At 42.8% G+C, this 17,532-nt stretch overlaps 1 protein-coding gene across 3 annotated transcripts in view; it reads left to right on the forward strand.

Moving 5' to 3' along the window:
- LOC112256696 (intraflagellar transport protein 43 homolog A) overlaps nucleotides 1-16,988 on the forward strand; it is a 31,776-nt gene extending 14,788 nt beyond the window's left edge. Inside the window, exons 4-9 of one of the 3 annotated variants that reach the window (XM_024430125.2) lie at nucleotides 3,636-3,674; nucleotides 4,516-4,562; nucleotides 14,932-15,004; nucleotides 15,989-16,064; nucleotides 16,171-16,313; nucleotides 16,709-16,988. In XM_024430125.2, coding sequence (XP_024285893.1) covers nucleotides 3,636-3,674; nucleotides 4,516-4,562; nucleotides 14,932-15,004; nucleotides 15,989-16,064; nucleotides 16,171-16,269 — 334 coding nt within the window. In that variant the 3' untranslated portion in view covers nucleotides 16,270-16,313; nucleotides 16,709-16,988. Of the gene's footprint in view, nucleotides 1-3,635; nucleotides 3,675-4,515; nucleotides 4,563-14,931; nucleotides 15,005-15,988; nucleotides 16,314-16,708 lie in introns of all 3 variants that reach the window. The other 2 variants (XM_024430123.2, XR_002954459.2) reach the window with 2 other exon arrangements.
- Nucleotides 16,989-17,532: the final 544 nt, after the last annotated feature.

Here is a 17,532-nt window from a genome sequence, read left to right on the forward strand (position 1 = left end):
AAAACAACACATTTAGGCTCCATCCCAGTGCCTTCCCTTAGCCCTCCCCCTCATTTTCAAGTGTTCCTCAGTGGGAGAGTGGCACTCAACCGGAGCAGCTAGTGGTAGGGAGAGCTAAATTAGGCCTAGTGAATGGGACAACAGTACATCACTCGCTCACATCAGAAACTGCCAACGGATACCACGCAATTCATTGGTGGCGAGCCTTGTGTTTTTCACAATGCCCGTACTGGCGGCAGTAACAGCTCTCCTTATATTTCTGATGCAGCAAATGCGTACTTACTACTTACCATATGCGCACCATCTGAGAGTAGCAGAACAACAATGTGCCCGTAATGTACCCATCTTCTGGCTGTGGTTCAATGTGGAGGAGTACTGAAGCAGGACTTCCATTCCATAACAGTTTGACATGTAACAGTTGCATTTGCTTCACTTAGTCATTACCAGTGGAAGCATTCTAGAACAATTAAAACCACTGTTCTGAACTAATATTTATACCAAACGTTTTAGGGTCCATACACAGATGGCTTCACATCCATATCATACATGTCTTTTTATCCTCCACTACACAAAAAGGAAGAAAAGAGTTAGCTACTGCTATGTACCTGCTATGGCAAATATCTTCAATCTCTAACACTAACGTTACGTTACTTAATACAGTAAAAAAACATTGACAAGTGATTGACAGCTAGGCAACCTGACAATATTGTACATTCAATTTGCAGTAAATGCTTTCTAGGTAGATTATGTACATCTGCTGGTTTTCACAGATGGCAGCACTGGTTTGCTGGTTTGCTCAGAAGTCCCTAAAACATTAAACAACTACAAATTACAATTCATGCAAATGTCAAACGCCCATATAGCAAGCTAAATGTAGAGGGAGTTGGCTAATGTTAGCTAGATTTTCATAAATGAACTTTATGACCGAAAAATATGCATAGTTATTTGTCTCTAAATTAAGTAACATATTCCTCTTAACTGTCCATTTTTTTATGATTTGAAAAGGGGGGCCAACTATAGGACTGAAAAGGCACTACCCCTCGCTCGTTACTGTGCTTCTCCCTATGTGCCGTCAGTGTGACTGTAGTCAAACTGTGGAACTGGCTCTGCACTCTTCCAGATGGCTCCATCCACCACTCTACTCCAGTCTCTGTGGGGAGGAGAGCCGGGGAGATGCATGAATCTATACATTGAAGTGAACAAGCTGGTTTAATTGGGTTTATTTGCATAGTTATTATTTATTTGCAGAGCCAGTAAAGACAACAGCAAACTAAATATATCTTTCTCACTCTGGGAAGGTCAGAGTGTCTCGTCCTTGCGTTAGCGTAACTCGTCTTGATTCCTGCGTTCAGAGAGATTGGAATACCGGAGGTGTTAAGGGTTTCTCACGTGCATTGATCCTCTCTGAAACAAAGTAAGTAATGGGCCCCCCTGGAACCGGCAAGGACTTTTCCCTTCAATGTCAACCCTTGTGCTCAATCACCTCCTCCCACTAATCCCAGCCCAGAAATCCCAGGATTTGTCGATCTATCACTCCTAATTGACACTAAATGATCTGTCAGTTTATTGATGAACCTTTTGAAGCCGGGTTGTCACAATATATTTTATCCCTAACAACTTTTTCCAGACAGTTTTACCATGTCTATCGCTTCAGTCTACATGAGTCTTAATCAAGGGGCCTGTAATGTGTCTTAAGCGTCACCAGCCCAGGACACAGTCCAAGGGCAGCAAGGTGGGCTCCCTCTCTGATCTCTCTTTGACCATCAGACTCCATAGCTGATCACGATGCTTCTGTTGCTATTGTTATCGCTTTGAATAGCATGAAAATATGAAAAAAAAGGATAGACAGGGTGGGTTAAGGTGGGGTCAGACTGAAGTATTTCTTTATTTTATTTGTCTCAACAACAAGATCAATAAAGGCTGTATAAATAAAGGCTATAAGTATAAATAAATGTATAGCCTTTATAAATGAAGGCTAAATAAACATACATAATACAGCAGAGATTAGGTCCCACAGCAGTGAAGTGTCCCTAGGGTAGCTGGTTGTTGTGTGGACTAGAGGGTGGATGAGGACCATGTGTGAGGCTCTGCTGAGTCTGCTTCCGCTCCCCTCCAGACGAGGCCCTAAGGCCAGGGGGTTGGCTCGGGGGGCATGTCCGCTTTGTCTCTGTCTGGACCCTGGCCAGTGTCTGCCATCTACACCACTGGTCTCCTGCTTCTCGACGGAGGAGCCCTCAACACTCCTATGGCCCTGTGGTGGCTTCAACCCCAGAGAATATGCTGATCTATTGTAGAGCGGGGAGCCTCCAGAGATTAGTGAATGGATTATTCATGAAGTACAATTTATAAACATATATAATGTAATTTCAATTTTTTTATTTAGGTTATTGATACACACTGGTAAGGAATAATAAGAAATATATTTGTAGGGCAACATTCTCTTGCCTTAAAAAGCTGTTTTCAGTCCAGAGAAAATGACAGTGTCTGTTTTCAAAACCAGTAGGGGGCACTCCTCTACCAGTAGAACCTGCCGGTACCGTGTATCTCCTCCAAAACATTATCCACAAACACTCTTATGTAAAAGTAACTTTGTAAAAAGTTGTCTTCATAGCCAAAAATTCACAGACTGCCTTGGTCTAAAATGTTACGATTTTAAGTCTTGATTTTGAGTCTTGCCTTTCTAATGCTGCTTGTGGTGAGGATACCTTTATTCGACAGCATCCCTGTTTTGTGTAATATTATCTCCCCTAACCCTGGTGTGAAACAGTGTTATGCCAAGAATAGTGTGTTGAGGTGAGAATGTGTGAAAAGACAGGGATTCTGTCAGTGTGTGTAGGGCGTGGCATGCAGTCAAGCTGGGCTGTGTAAATGGAGAGGTGTCTGAAAATAGCCCCGTGGTCCAGCAGGGGAGGAACAACAGAGAAGAGGAAAAACAGAGAGTACAACCTAGGACAGGGATGGGCAACTTTGATGGGGGTTGGGGACACACAAAAATCTGAATTCATCATGAGGGGACGCAGTGGCTCGCGGGGCTGGGTACCCACATCCATACTTATACATGCAGTCAGAGCTCTAGCCTTTTAGTAGCCCTAAGTGAAATTTGATTTGCATTCCTGGTAATACACTCATGTCCCCCATGGACCGGCTCAAACATATAAAGCATCCTCCATTCAGGCTGCAAAGGCATAATTGTCTGAAAATCCGAAAATAGTTTTATTATTAAGACAGTACACTTATTTTCCTCGTTTTTTTCCGACATGTTGCCACTAAAACGAGTTGAGGAGGAAAGTTGTGCCTTTGGAGCCTGTATCTGCCTAGGCTAAGACTCTGACTCTGTTTCTATTTTCATTTTTGGGAAATTGATCCACGGGCCTACAAAAGGGGGGCTGCCAGTTGCCCATCCCTCACCTAAGCCTTAGGAGGCTCAAATCTAATCGAGCAACTAGCCTACATCAGAAACAATTAGTGGTTTTAAGATTAAGCTTTCAAATATCAATAGAATCAATAAGCTAATTGGTCATTGGTTTGTCTGTTAAAATTGAATAGATTTTAGTCGTTTTATTTATGTGGCACAAAAGCATTTTGTCTGTGTTCCTTTGTTGTATAATCTATCAATTATGTTCACTGTTCCGTAGGTCTGGAAGAAGGCCTGCCATGGTGGAGGACGTGGAAGAGTAAGTTCACTTAGTCTCGTCTTTTCACTCTGAAATATTTCCCTCAGTTGTTGATTAAATTAAATAACTATTTGGTAAAAAAAAAAATACAGGAATCGAAATTGGACCAATTTAAATGTTTGTGCCCGTTGCTCTGATTTGGAAATTGCTGTACTTGGTTGCAACTAATCCTCGCCTTCCAAGAACAATCACTTAACATGATTCAAATCCAGCGTGACTGAGTTGTCATCACTTTTATTGTTGTTGGGAGCCAAGTTAGCCTGTTATTTTAGTTCTTCCATGTTGCCAACTTGCATATTAGGCCTTGAATAGACAGTAGTGAGATGGAAGGAGACTAGAGGACATGGTGTGTTTTACTCATCACGGCTGGAGGCCCATGCTTGAATAGCAGTGTTGAGACACAGGCTTTGAAAGAAACACAGGCAGCGCTACAAAATAGTCCTTTGATCTATGTTCTTTTCACCACCAGCCCATCTCAGTTCCATTTATTTGCTGCCTCCGTTGTGTTTTTGATTCATTCTTAGAGGGATACTGTTGAGTTCACTGAAGCCCTGGGCTGCTCACAGAGACAATCAGCCAGGCAGTCCCACTGATGCTGCTGTGTCTGTGGAGCCTTTAGGCGGTGTCTGCTGCTGTATTGTAGAAACAGTCCCAGTCAGTCTGCAGTAGACAGACAGAGGCAGAGCAAGCCTCCTATCAGGTTGATCTAGAGCCTCACTCAGCCCACAGAAACCGGCCCATCATCAAAGCACAACAGCCCAGTCTAAGTCTGGCTCCCTGTGATGACCTCACCACTGAAAGCCTTCAATAATTCATACTCTCCCACTTCCTGTTTCTGCAGCCGACGCCTTCGACCACAAACCCCCCAGGGCTCGGATGATGAAGGAGGTGAGAGCACCCTTGTATCCCAGTCCCGCATCTCTTCTGGCGGGCAGAGCTGAGTCCTCCAGTCCCTCCACAGCACATTCATCCAAAATAGAGCAGATAAGCTGCCTCTCGTCTTATCGCTTTCTTTAACAGTCCCAACATATTTGTTCTCGGTGCTAGTGAGGAATCCTCTGTAGCACATCTGCTTCTGACCACCTACTGTGAGACACCCAAAACTTACCAGAGAACACAATCGTTTAGATGAAAGTGACAGGTGAATATGTTAATTTGATACGTTTAGAGAACTGTAGCTGATCACTGGTTATCCCCTCATAAAATCACATTATACACAGTCCATAACAGACCTCAAATACAGTATTCACTAAATGAATTATCCTATTCAGTGGCTGAAGCAGGATTTAAGTGTCTCTTCCCTTTGAGCGTTACACACACACACACACACACACACACACACACACACACATCTTCTCTCTCTCTCTCACACACACACACACACACACACACACACACACACACACACACACACACACACACACACACACACACACACGTCTTCTCTCTCTCTCACACACACACACACACACACATCTACATGTTGGGGCAGGTGCGTCAGAGCGTTGAACCAGCGGGGAACACTCAATGCTAGCCTCTGACTTGGTCACCTCAGGGCCTGGTTCTCCGCATCACAAACAATTTCAGAGTAGACATTTCAACAAAGCACGGCCTGGGATAATTGTTCCATTTTTCGGAGCAAAGCACCAGGGGAAATAAGGGTGAAATTGCCTTAGCAAAGATAGGAGTGGTGAGCCCCTGATTATTTAAGAAGTTATATTATATACATGCCAATGGCCGTGCTGGATGGCATTGTATAAGGAGGTTTTCTTTGACGTATTAAACTGATATATTGATGAGGAACAGAAGCACTGTTTCTGCGGCTGTAGTTACTACTCTCATACTTAATGAAACACCTACCCACCATTATAGCCCTCTTCTGTGGATTTACAGTGCATTCGGAAAGTATTCTAACCCCTTGACTTTTTCCTCATTTTGTTACATTACAGCCTTTTATTCTAAAATTGATTATATATTTTTTTCCCTCATCAATCTACACACAATACCCCATAATGATGAAGCAAAAGCAGGTTTGTAGAAGTTTTTGCAGATGTATTTTTAAAAAACATCACATTTACATAAGTATTCAGACCCTTTACTCAGTACTTTGTTGAAGCAACTTTGGCAGCAATTACAGCCTCGAGTCTTCTTGGGTATGACGCTACACGCTTGGCACACCTGTATTTGGGGAGTTTCTCCCATTCTCTGCAAATCCTCTCAAGCTCTTTCAGGTTGGATGGGGAGCATAGCTGCACGTCTATTTTCAGGTCTCTCCAGAGATGTTCAATAGGGTTCAAGTCTGGGCTCTGGCTGGGCCACTCAAGGACATTCAGAGACTTGTTCCCAAGCCACTCCTGCATTGTCTTGGCTGTGTGTTTAGGGTCGTTGTCCTGTTGGAAGGTGAACCTTTGCACCAGTCTGAGGTCTTCAGGGCTCTGGAGCAGGGCTTCATCAAGGATCTCTCTGTAATTTGCTCCGTTCATCTTTCCCTCAATCCTGACTAGTCTCCAAGTCCCTGCCGCTGAAAAACATCCCCACAGTATGATGCTGCCACCTCCATGCTTCACCTTAGGGATGGTGCCAGGTTTCCTCCAGACGTGATGCTTGGCATTCAGGCCAAAGAGTTCGATCTTGGTTTCATCAAACCAGAGAATCTTGTTTTTCATGGTCAGAGTCTTTAAGTGCCTTTTGGCAAACTCCAAGCGGGCTGACATGACTTTTACTGAGGAGTAGCATCCGTCTGGCCACTCTGCCATAAAGGCCTGATTGGTGGAGTGGTGCAGAGATGGTTGTCCTTCTGGAAGGTTCTCCCATCTCCACAGAATAACTCTGGAGCTCTGTCAGAGTGACCGTCGTGTTCTTGGTCACCTCCCTGACCATGGCCTTTCTCCCCCGATTGCTCAGTTTGGCCGGGCGGCCAGCTCTAGGAAGAGTCACGGGGGTTCCAAACTTCTTCCATTTAAGAATGATGGAGGTCACTGTGTTGTTGGGGACCTTCAATGCTGCAGAAATGTTTTGTTACCCTTCTGTGCCTCAAAACAATCCTGTCTCGGAGCTCTACGGACAATTCTTTCGACCGCATGGCTTGGTTTTTGCTCTGACATGCACTATCAACTGTGGGACCTTATATAGACTGGTGTGTGCCTTTTCAAAATCATGTCTAATCAATTGAATTTACCACAGTTGGACTCCAATCAAGTTGTAGAAACACCTCAAGGATGATCAATGAAAGCAGGATGCACTTGAGCTCAATTTCCAGTCTCATAGCAAAGGGTCTGAATACTTCTGTAAATAAGGTATTTTTGTTTTTATTTGTAATACATTTGCAAACATTTCTAAAAACGTGTTTTTGACATTATGTGGGATTGTGTGTAGATGAGGAAAAATGTGAATTTAATCCATTTTAGATTAAGGCTGTAACGTAACAAAATGTGGATAAAGTCAAGGGGTCTGAATACTTTCCGAATGCACTGTATGTGCTTAGAATCCTAATAAAGTGTATTTGCACATTGTTGTAGGATGTTGTAGGTTTAGATGTTATGAACTTCATTACTGGAATTAGATTTACAAAATAATGTAAACATTTGACATCTTCTTTTAGTTTTATGGCCACTTTGTTTTTACAAAGCCTTTTTAATTTTTCATTGTTCTTCTGTTTCTTTTTTTTTTTAAGATTATAACAAATGGTAATAAATGTTTTTGACGATGCTTTTAAGTTGCTCACAAGAACACACACACACACTGTCATAATCACATTCACACACACACACACACTCATGCTTACACACACCCTAGCTGAAAGGGTCAGTTGTGTGGAGACCCCTGTGGTACCGTTCTTACCCAGCAAATGCAGCTGGAAAGAAACTTCCTCAGTGGAGGGCCACATCTTAATACAGTGCCGGCGGCTGGGGCAGTGGAAATTGCAGTGCTGAGGGTTAGTGAGATAGCCCCTCCGATCTTGATTGTGTCCCCTACCCTATCCCTTATGTCCACTGGCTAGAAGCAGAGAGAGAGAGGGCTAGCCCTTTCCCCCTCTCCCCCTTGGCTGGCTTACAGTCCCCTGCCAGTCTCATGGCAAAGAACTGCCATTACAAACACACTAATCTGTTCTCAATCTGTTTCTTTTCTGTCTCCGTCTCTCTCTCTCTCTCTCTGTCAGTGATCTGCTGAATTTTTGTCCCATAAGCTTTTCAAATGTAGTCCGTGCCTAGGTAATCATCCCATAGCCTCCCTGCTTAGATTATAGCAGCCCTGCCTGGTGATGTGTGGAGGTGTCCCCAAAGTCGCTGACTGCGGCGTGCCTGCTGGGAGTATGTCTACATTCACAGCAAATGATCCCCTTTTGATATTTACATGCTTCAGCGAGGAAACTCGCTGTGACCGTGTAATAAGGAGAGGCTTGGCCCAGTCGCCGCCAGACAAAGCAACCTTGATAGATGTCCAGGCTGCAATGGGGAATGGAGGATATGTATCAGGTAATGTGTGCCAGCAGTGCTGGGAACAGACGTCTCTTTCTGATGGCGTTGCCCTTTCCTTCAGAAAGAAAAACGGCAGCTTGTTTGCAGCTCCTATTTATACTCTCTTGACGTCCAGTAATAGGTTGAATTTGAAGCTCATTTTAAAATGTTTTACTTTTTTTTCACTTAGTAATAGAGTTTGGGTAACACTTTACTTGACACCCAGCGTCATTACACATTATGACACGATCTTAACCATGTCATAATTTGTCATAACGGCTGACAATTTGTCACAACCTATTATAATATGGTCATAACACTGTCTTGACACATATTTAGACCTGTTTGGCATATATTGTTTATGTTATGGCTGGATTTATGACAATTACACATAAGTGTCAAAACCCACACAAGATACCACTGTAGTTATTTTATGGCTGGTTATGACACCTATATAAGAGTGTCAAAACCTACAAAACCTACCACACATGTTGCCACTGTAGTTATTTTTATGGCTGGTTATGACACCTATATAAGAGTGTCAAAACCCACAAAACCTACCACACAAGTTACCACTGTAGTTATTTTATGGCTGGTTATGACACCTGTATAAGAGTGTCAAAACCCACAAAACCTACCACACAAGTTACCACTGTAGTTATTTTATGGCTGGTTATGACACCTGTATAAGAGTGTCAAAACCCACACAAGTTACCACTGTAGTTATTTTATGGCTGGTTATGACACCTGTATAAGAGTGTCAAAACCCACACAAGTTGCCACTGTAGTTATTTTATGGCTGGTTATGACACCTATATAAGAGTGTCAAAACATACCACACAAGTTACCACTAGTTATTTTATGGCTGGTTATGACACCTGTATAAGAGTGTCAAAACCCACAAAACCTACCACACAAGTTACCACTGTAGTTATTTTATGGCTGGTTATGACACCTGTATAAGAGTGTCAAAACCCACAAAACATACCACACAAGTTACCACTAGTTATTTTATGGCTGGTTATGACACCTATATAAGAGTGTCAAAACCCACACAAGTTACCACTGTAGTTATTTTATGGCTGGTTATGACACCTATATAAGAGTGTCAAAACCTACCACACAAGGCAAAACATTCCTTTACACCATAGCCAACAGTATGGTATATATATGTGCGCAATTACAATGATAATCGAACATGGTACATTTTATTTATATATATGTTTGATGGGAGGGTGGGAGGGAGAGGGTCAGAGATAGGGAAACAGAGAAGGGGGAGGGACAAGATAGAGAGATAATGCTTGACTGGTTGCTATCCCAGACACCCTTGACCCACTCCAATTCACATACTACCCCAACAGATCCACAGATGACGCAATCTCTATTGCACTCCGCAGGACAAGACACCCTCTTTTTGACTGATGACTGATATAAGAGCATGTACGTGATAGGCCTATCTGGCGTATATGATTATGATGGTCATAATGCTTCTTGACAGTGTCATAAAAGTTATTTGAAATATGAAGAAAAAAACATGACAAATAATGAAATACAACAACAACAAAGGAAAGGAAGGAAACTTCTTGGCAGGGAAAAACTAATTAGAAAATGTGGTTTTTGACACTCTTATGTAGGTGTCATTACCAGCCATAAAATAATGCAATATTGTCACAACAGGTATAAATACAGTACTAGTCAAATGTTTGGACACACCTACTCATTCAAGGATTTGTCTTTATTTTTACTATTTTCTACTTTGTGGCATAATAGTGAAGACAACAAAACTATGAAATAACACATATGGAATCATGTAGTAACCAACAAAATGTTAAACATAGCAAAATATATTTTAGATTCTTCAAAGTAGCCTCCCTTTGCCTTGATGACAGCTTTGCACACTCTTGGCATTCTCTCAACCAGCTTCACCTGGAATGCTTTTCCAACAGTCTTGAACGAGTTCCCACATACAGTTGAAGTCGGATGTCATTAAAACTCGTTTTTCAACCACTCCACAAATGTATTGTTAACAAACTATTGTTTTGGCAAGTCAGTTAGGACAATTACTTTGTGAATGACACACAAGTAATTTTTCCTACAATTGTTTACAGACAGATTATTTCAATTATAATTCACTGTATCAGAATTCCAGTGGGTCAGAAGTTTAAATATACTAAATTGACTGTGCCTTTAAACAGCTTGAAAAATTCCAGAAAATGATGTCATGGCTTTAGAAGCTTCTGATAGACTAATTGACATAATTTGAGTCAATTGGAGGTGTACCTGTGGATGTATTTCAAGGGCTACCTTAAAACTCTTAGTGCCTCTTTACTTGACAAAAATCAAAAGAAATCAGCCAAGACCTCAAAAAGAAAATTGTAGACCTCCACAAGTCTGGTTCATCCTTGGGAGCAATTTCCAAATGCCTGAAGATACCATGTTCAACTGTACAAACAATAGTACGCAAGTATAAACACCATGGGACCAGGCAGCTGTCATACCGCTCAGGAAGGAGACGCGTTCTGTCTCCTAGAGATGAACGTACTTTGGTGCGAAAAGTGCAAATCAATCACAGAACAACAGCAAAGGACCTTGTGAAGATGCTGGAGGAATCAGGTACAAAAGTATCTATATCCACATTAAATAAGTCCTATATCGATAGTAACCTGAAAGGCCTCTAAGCAAGGAAGAAGCCACTGCTGCAAAACCGCCATAAAAAAAGCCAGACTACGGTTTGCAACTGCACATGGGGACAAAGATCATACTTTTTGGAGAAATATCCTCTGGTCTGATGAAACAAAAATAGAACTGTTTGGCTATAATGACCATCGTTATGTTTGGAGGAAAAAGGGGGAGGCTTGCAAGCCGAAGAACACCATCCCAATCGTGAAGCACAGGGATGGCAGCATCATGTTGTGGGGGTGCTTTGCTGCAAGAGGGACTGGTGCACATGGCATCATGAGGAGGAAAATGATGTGGATATATTGAAGCAACATCTCAAGACATCAGTCAGAAAGTTAAAGCTTGGTCGCAAATGGGTCTTCCGAATGGACAATGACCCCAAGCATAATTCCAAAGTTGTGGCAAAATGGCTTAAGGACAACAAAGTCAAGGTATTGGAGTTGCCATCACAAAGCCCTGACCTCAATCCCATAGAAAATGTGTGGGCATAACTGAGAAAGCGTGTGCGAGCAAAGAGGCCTACAAACCTGACTAAGTTGCACCAGCTCTGTCAGGAGAAATGGGACAAAATTCAACCAACTTATTGTGGGAAGCTTGTGGAAGTCGACCCGAAACCTTTGACCCAAGTTAAACAATTTAAAAGCAATGCTACCAAATACTAATTCAGTGTATGTAAACTTCTGACCCACTGGGGATGTGATGAAAGAAATTAAAGCTGAAATAAATTATTCTCACTACTATTATTCTGACATTTCACATTCTTAAAATAAAAAGTGGTGATCCTAACTGTCCTAAGATGGAATTCTTACTATGATTAAATGTCAGGAATTGTGAAAAACTGAGTTTAAATATATTTGGCTAAGGTGTATGTAAACTTCCGACTTCAACTGTATACTGTGCAGTTGTTGGCTGCTTTTCCTTCACTTTGCAGTCCCACTCATCCCAAACCATCTCAATTGGGTTGATGTTGGGTGATTGTGGAGGCCAGGTCATCTGATGCAACACTCCATCACTCTCCTTGATCAAATAGCCCTTACACAACCTGGAGGTGTGTTTTGGGTCCTTGTCCTGTTGAAAAGCAAATAATAGTCCCACTAAGCGCAAACCAGATGGGATGGTGTATTGTTGCAGAATGTTGTGGTAGCCATGCTGGTTAAGTGTGCCTTGTATTCTACATAAATCCCAACATCCGTTCACCTACTCTGCGTCTCACAAAGACATGGCGGTTGGAACCCAAACTCTGAAATTTGGACTCATCAGACCAAAGGACAGATTTCCACCGGTCTAATGTCCATTGCTTGTGTCTCTTGGCGCAAGCAAGTCTTCTTCTTATTGGCGTCCTTTATTGGTGGTTTCTTTGCAGCAATTTGACCATGAAGGCCTGATTCACGCAATCTCCTCTTAACAGTTGATGTTGTGATGTGTCTGTTACTTGAACTCTGTGCAGTTAACTCTAATGAACTTATCCTCTGCAGCAGAGGTAACTCTGGGTCTTCATTTCCAGTGGCGGTCCTCATGAGAGCCAGTTTGATGGTCTTTGCAACTGCGCTTGACTGACCTTCATGTCTTAAAGTAATGATGGACTGTCATTTCTCTTTGCTTATTTGAGCTGTTCTTGCCATAATATGGACTTGGTCTTTTACCAAGAAGGGCCATCTTCTTTATACCACCCCTACCTTGTCACGACACAACTGGTTGGCTCAAACTCATTAACTCAAATTCGACAAATTAACTTTTGACAAGGCACACGTGTTAATTGAAATGCATTCCAGGTTCCTACCTCATGAAGCTGGTTGAGAGAATGTCAAGAGTGTGCAAAGCTGTCATCAACGCAAAGGGTGGCTATTTTGAATAATCTCAAATATAAAATATATTTTGGTTTGTTTAACACTTTTTTTGTTTGTTTACTAGATGATTCCATATGTGTTATTTCATTCATTTTGTTGTCGTCACTATTATTCTACAATATAGTAAAAGTAGAGAAAAGCCCTGGAATGAGTAGGTGTGTCCAAATGTTTGACCGGTACTGTATATGGGTCATGACTGTGACCATATTTTGACAGGTTATGTCAGCTGTTATGACATTATAACGTGTTATGACACTGGGTGTCAAGTAAAGTGTTTCGAGAGTTTTCATATAGAGAACCTAACCCTTGCTGTTTCACGTTGAAGTCTCGTAGAATAGTGTTAATAGTGCATTATTGGCTGAGAGAGTGGGGGGGGGAACAACCCAGGAAGCTATTTGCAAAGAGCTGGACAGTGCGGCTTTTTGATGTCATTGCGCTAAGACCATTAAATTTGATTGGGGGTCCGGAGGGGATGGATTCTGCTGAACACTGTGCTTTGTAAATGAGAGGACAAAGTGTCACCGGGGCCTCATGAATATGAAATACCCGCGCTTGCGTTTATTTGGATATCAGAAACACAGATGAATCTTGTCAGCGGCTAAACGAGTGTGGCATTTTAAATTTTATTTAATTAAAAAAAGAGAACGGAATTAGTTATCAACTGATGATGATGTTTGTTATCTGTATAAAGTTGCTGGGATTTGCTGGGGTTATTTTCTGTTTCCTTCAACTGAAGAATCCTTCATAACATGAATCGTTTTGCTCATTTAGCTCATTCTAGGAACATATAACTTCCTTAACTTTTTCTTTTGTCATTGCTGAAATTTTTGCTTAACTGTTATATGAGAATGGTAGACTAATCCTCCGAGAAAGTATGTATTTTGAAGTATTTTGAAGGTATAGTGACAGATCTACAGATATTTCCTCCCATCAGATCGTGCCTCCCATCTCCTGGCCTCTATCTAGCTCCACTATTGACTTTCCCCTCAGGGTGCAGCGCTGTGTTCAGAGATTACTGACATTCCTGCTCCCTCCCTCCCTCCCTCCCGCTCCCCTGCTCTCTCCCTGCCTCTCCACTGACACCTAGCACACTGTCTGTCTGTAGGAAGTCAGAAGGAAATGTAGCTGCACTTTTCAATTGCCTTCAACCAAAACCAGTATTGAAAAAAGAGACAAAACAACAGAAAATCAGACCTCTCCTCTGAGTGCACATGAGTTGTCTGTTTTTTTTGTTGCTCATTTAGAGTTGTTACATGGCGACAAGGATTAGATAGATTTCTGTGACTTTGATGTTGACAGGCAACTCTGATGGCCAAGTTTGCACAAGTATGAATTTATCGTTTTCAGTTGTGGAAGTAGGGGAAGACCACCTTCCCTCAAATATGATGTAATATTTATTATTTTGTAATGTTTGTTTCTAACATAGTATAATGCATGTATTAATTTCATATGAATTATACAGGTCCATTTAAGTGTCTTCAACATTTCAATATTCATCCTATTTCCTCACAGTCTGTCTGTCTGTCTGCCCCCCCTCACACACACACACACACACACACACCTTCGCCCACTCTAACAAAAGTCCATCTGAAATGTGCTGTGAAAGTTTGCCCTGTCCTTCTTGGGAGCGGAGCCATCCTCTGTCCTGTTGCGTTTTGCCAATTAAAGCGAGTTCCCACTGTTTGAGCAGCGGGCTGGCGGCTCCTGGCACCGCAGCCCCTGCCAGGCCGCACCGTGACTTCCGACCCCACACAGATGGGCCCGCCAGCAAATACTCTTGCACATGGCTGGATGCCGCCCCGGTCCGAGTGGCAGAGTGGTCACGGAGGTCGGCCTGCCGGCCACCGCGGGTCCTGGGGGTGGGCGGCGCTGACAGGGCCCAAATGCTGGGGTAGCGGGGGGTGCTTTCCGGGGAGCCCCTGGCCAGCGCCCCTCTCGCAGCAGGAAGACCTGCTGCCTGGCCTCCTGAATATTCATGGCCGCCTGGCTATTGTGACAGGGCAGCTCTACGGAGGATGTAGGGAGAGAGAGGGAGGGTATGAATCAGGTGCCAAATTACTCTGAGACACTCACACGTACACACAAACTGTCATACTAAACACAAAGCAGACTGTATCTTTGAAATTAGTGTTTCTGTAATCCATGTCCAGTTTATGTGATTGACCACTATTGTTTCTCAGTTAACACTTTAGATGTACAGATTGAATGACTAAATAAGGGAGAGGGTGACATTGATGAGATATTGATATGTTCTGTATGTATATTGTGTTTTAGATATACCAGTTATTCCAGACCTTGATGAAGTACAAGAGGAAGACCTTACCATGCAAGTTGCTGCTCCTCCAAGGTACTGTAAACAACACCAGCCTCCCCTTTAGTTGACTCCAGTTACTCAAACTCCTAGATGGCATCCCATCACTCTGTTTTCAGAGTTGAAGTATATCCATTTGGTCAGTCTTGTGAATACAGACATGCCTCCTCACCCTCACTTGCTGCTTAACTGTTCACGTCTCTGAAGTGACCTGATAGGACCTGACAGCTGAGTTCAGATACCTCTGGATGGTTACAGACCCAGCCCACCCTCAGAGCCATGTACAGTACCTGGCCTACATTTGAACATCAATGAGAGTTAAAGATAATAATACACTGGTCTTAGATGGTGTCTTGACTGTTACCTTGCCTCCTCTCATCATGGTAATGAAGGTGTCTTGGCATATTGGGCCGTTATGCAGAAATAACAGTTAAGGTGTGATTTATGCACGGCTGTTAGAGGGGCCCTTACAAGTGGGGCCCTTTGATTTACAGGGCAGTGAGAGATGCGCCGACATGTGTCCACTATGTAGCGCGGCTATGACAGCGGCGGGGGTTATTAGGCTGGGTCCCGCTCTCTGTACGAGATAATATCCACATTGAACTTATTGAGGGGGCAATGTAGCGTGTAATGTGCAGTAAGTAGGACTGGCATGCACTGCTAGGCCCTCGCCACTTTCAGAGCCCTCCTCTTAATTCCAACTACAGATAAGCAGCTGGGTTTCAAATTGAGGCGGTTACCACTTGGCGCCTATCTCCTGATCTCTCTGTCCTTTATGAACTCTCCATGCCCTGTAAGCACTACCCTAAACTTCTGAGAAGCTATCTGTCTCACAGAGTGATACTTGCAAGTTGTACTGTACTATGATACAGTTTGTCGATTGGTCTGGTGATATCTTACTGATGCAGATAGTGGCTATATTTGAATAGACAGCCTCTAATGAGGAAAAGCATGCCAACATTTAGTATAGCACGTCTACTATACAATTTTTGTTTACTTAGTGTTTGTTCTTCTCCTCAGCATCCAGGTGAACCGGGTAATGACATACAGAGATCTGGACAATGACCTCATGAAGTACTCTGCCTTCCAGACCCTGGTAAGACAGCTCATATGGGCCCCACACACACAGCCAGGTTTCAACTGCTCATTTATTTTTCTTTGTAATAGATTACCCAGCCTGACTTTTAAAGAGGTCCTTTTAGGATGCATCCAATATCAATCCCCTCTCTCTGAGGAGTATGTTTCTGCACGCTCAGTGTGTTCTCATAAGGCCTCTCCCTAGGATGGGGAGATTGACTTGAAGCTCCTCACCAAGGTTTTGGCTCCAGAGCAGGAGGTGCGGGAGGTGAGTGAGTTTTTTTTGTAAATATAGCTGCTGTGTTCCATGTGAGGGGGGTGTCCAGCTGTTTCTGAAGCACCAGGGGAGGTTGCCTTCCAGTCTCCTAGGTAATCAAGATTTATGATGTGTGCATTAACACGCTCTACTATCTTTCTCCCACCTTCCCTGGGATGTTCGCTCTGTCTTGCTCTGCTTCTCCTCCTCTATTATTTTCCTCGCTTTCTTCTTTCTCCCTCTTTTTCTTCATCTGCTTTTCCTCTCTGTTTCTCTCTTTTCCTCTCTCTCTTTTCCTCTCTCTCTTTTCCTCTCTCTTTTCCTCTCTCTCTTTTCCTCTCTCTTTTCCTCTCTCTTTTCCTCTCTCTTTTCCTCTCTCTCTTTTCCTCTCTCTCTCTATCTATCAGGAGGATGTGGGTTGGGACTGGGATCGTCTGTTTACGGAGGTGTCCTCAGAGCTGCTGACGGAATGGGATCAAGGAGAGAAGGAGGAGTTATGATGTGTTATGATGACGAGCCTCCCCAGGATGCGATCGGGTGGACCAGGATGCCTCCTCTGGGACCTGGGTGGGTGCATGTCAATGCTCTGTCCAAACATAGGGACCATCAAGTATATGTAGCTTGTTGTTCATATTCCAAATTCAGTGCACAATGTATTTATTTTTTCTAATAAATTTAAACACGCCACATTTGTAGGTATATTTATTGTGAAATTAATTACTGTAATTTCTATAGTAGGTTGCAAATTAATTATCTTCTCTAAGACACAGAAGTTTAACGACACTTGTGCGGTATTTCACTGCAATGCTATCTGTTTGAATCTACCAAGACTGCTAGAAGACAAATCACTTTTGTTTAAAAATGCTGAATGCCTAAATGGTCTGATACAGATCAAAATGCCCTCATCTCCCGCCTGCATTATCTACCCCCCTACAACCTCAGTCAGATACAAGTCCAAGGTTGACAATCACCTAAGCTGAAATCCACTTGATTGTGGTCAAATTAACATTCTTCATTAAAGCCCACAACTTTATTGTTATTGACTGTGCCATTGACTTTATCTTCCAGCTCTTCGACAAGAGCTGCCCCCTCTTCACTATTATCTCAAATGCATTGAACACACTTCCTATTGACAAATGGGGGATTAGCATACATTATATAAGGAAGACATCTTTCTCATTTGGAGATGGCTGGAGGTGTCCAGATGCATGCTCTCTCCAAACTTACATAA

This window comes from Oncorhynchus tshawytscha, linkage group LG08 (assembly GCF_018296145.1).
Source record: "Oncorhynchus tshawytscha isolate Ot180627B linkage group LG08, Otsh_v2.0, whole genome shotgun sequence".
In the NCBI taxonomy this organism is placed as follows: Eukaryota; Metazoa; Chordata; class Actinopteri; order Salmoniformes; family Salmonidae; genus Oncorhynchus; species Oncorhynchus tshawytscha.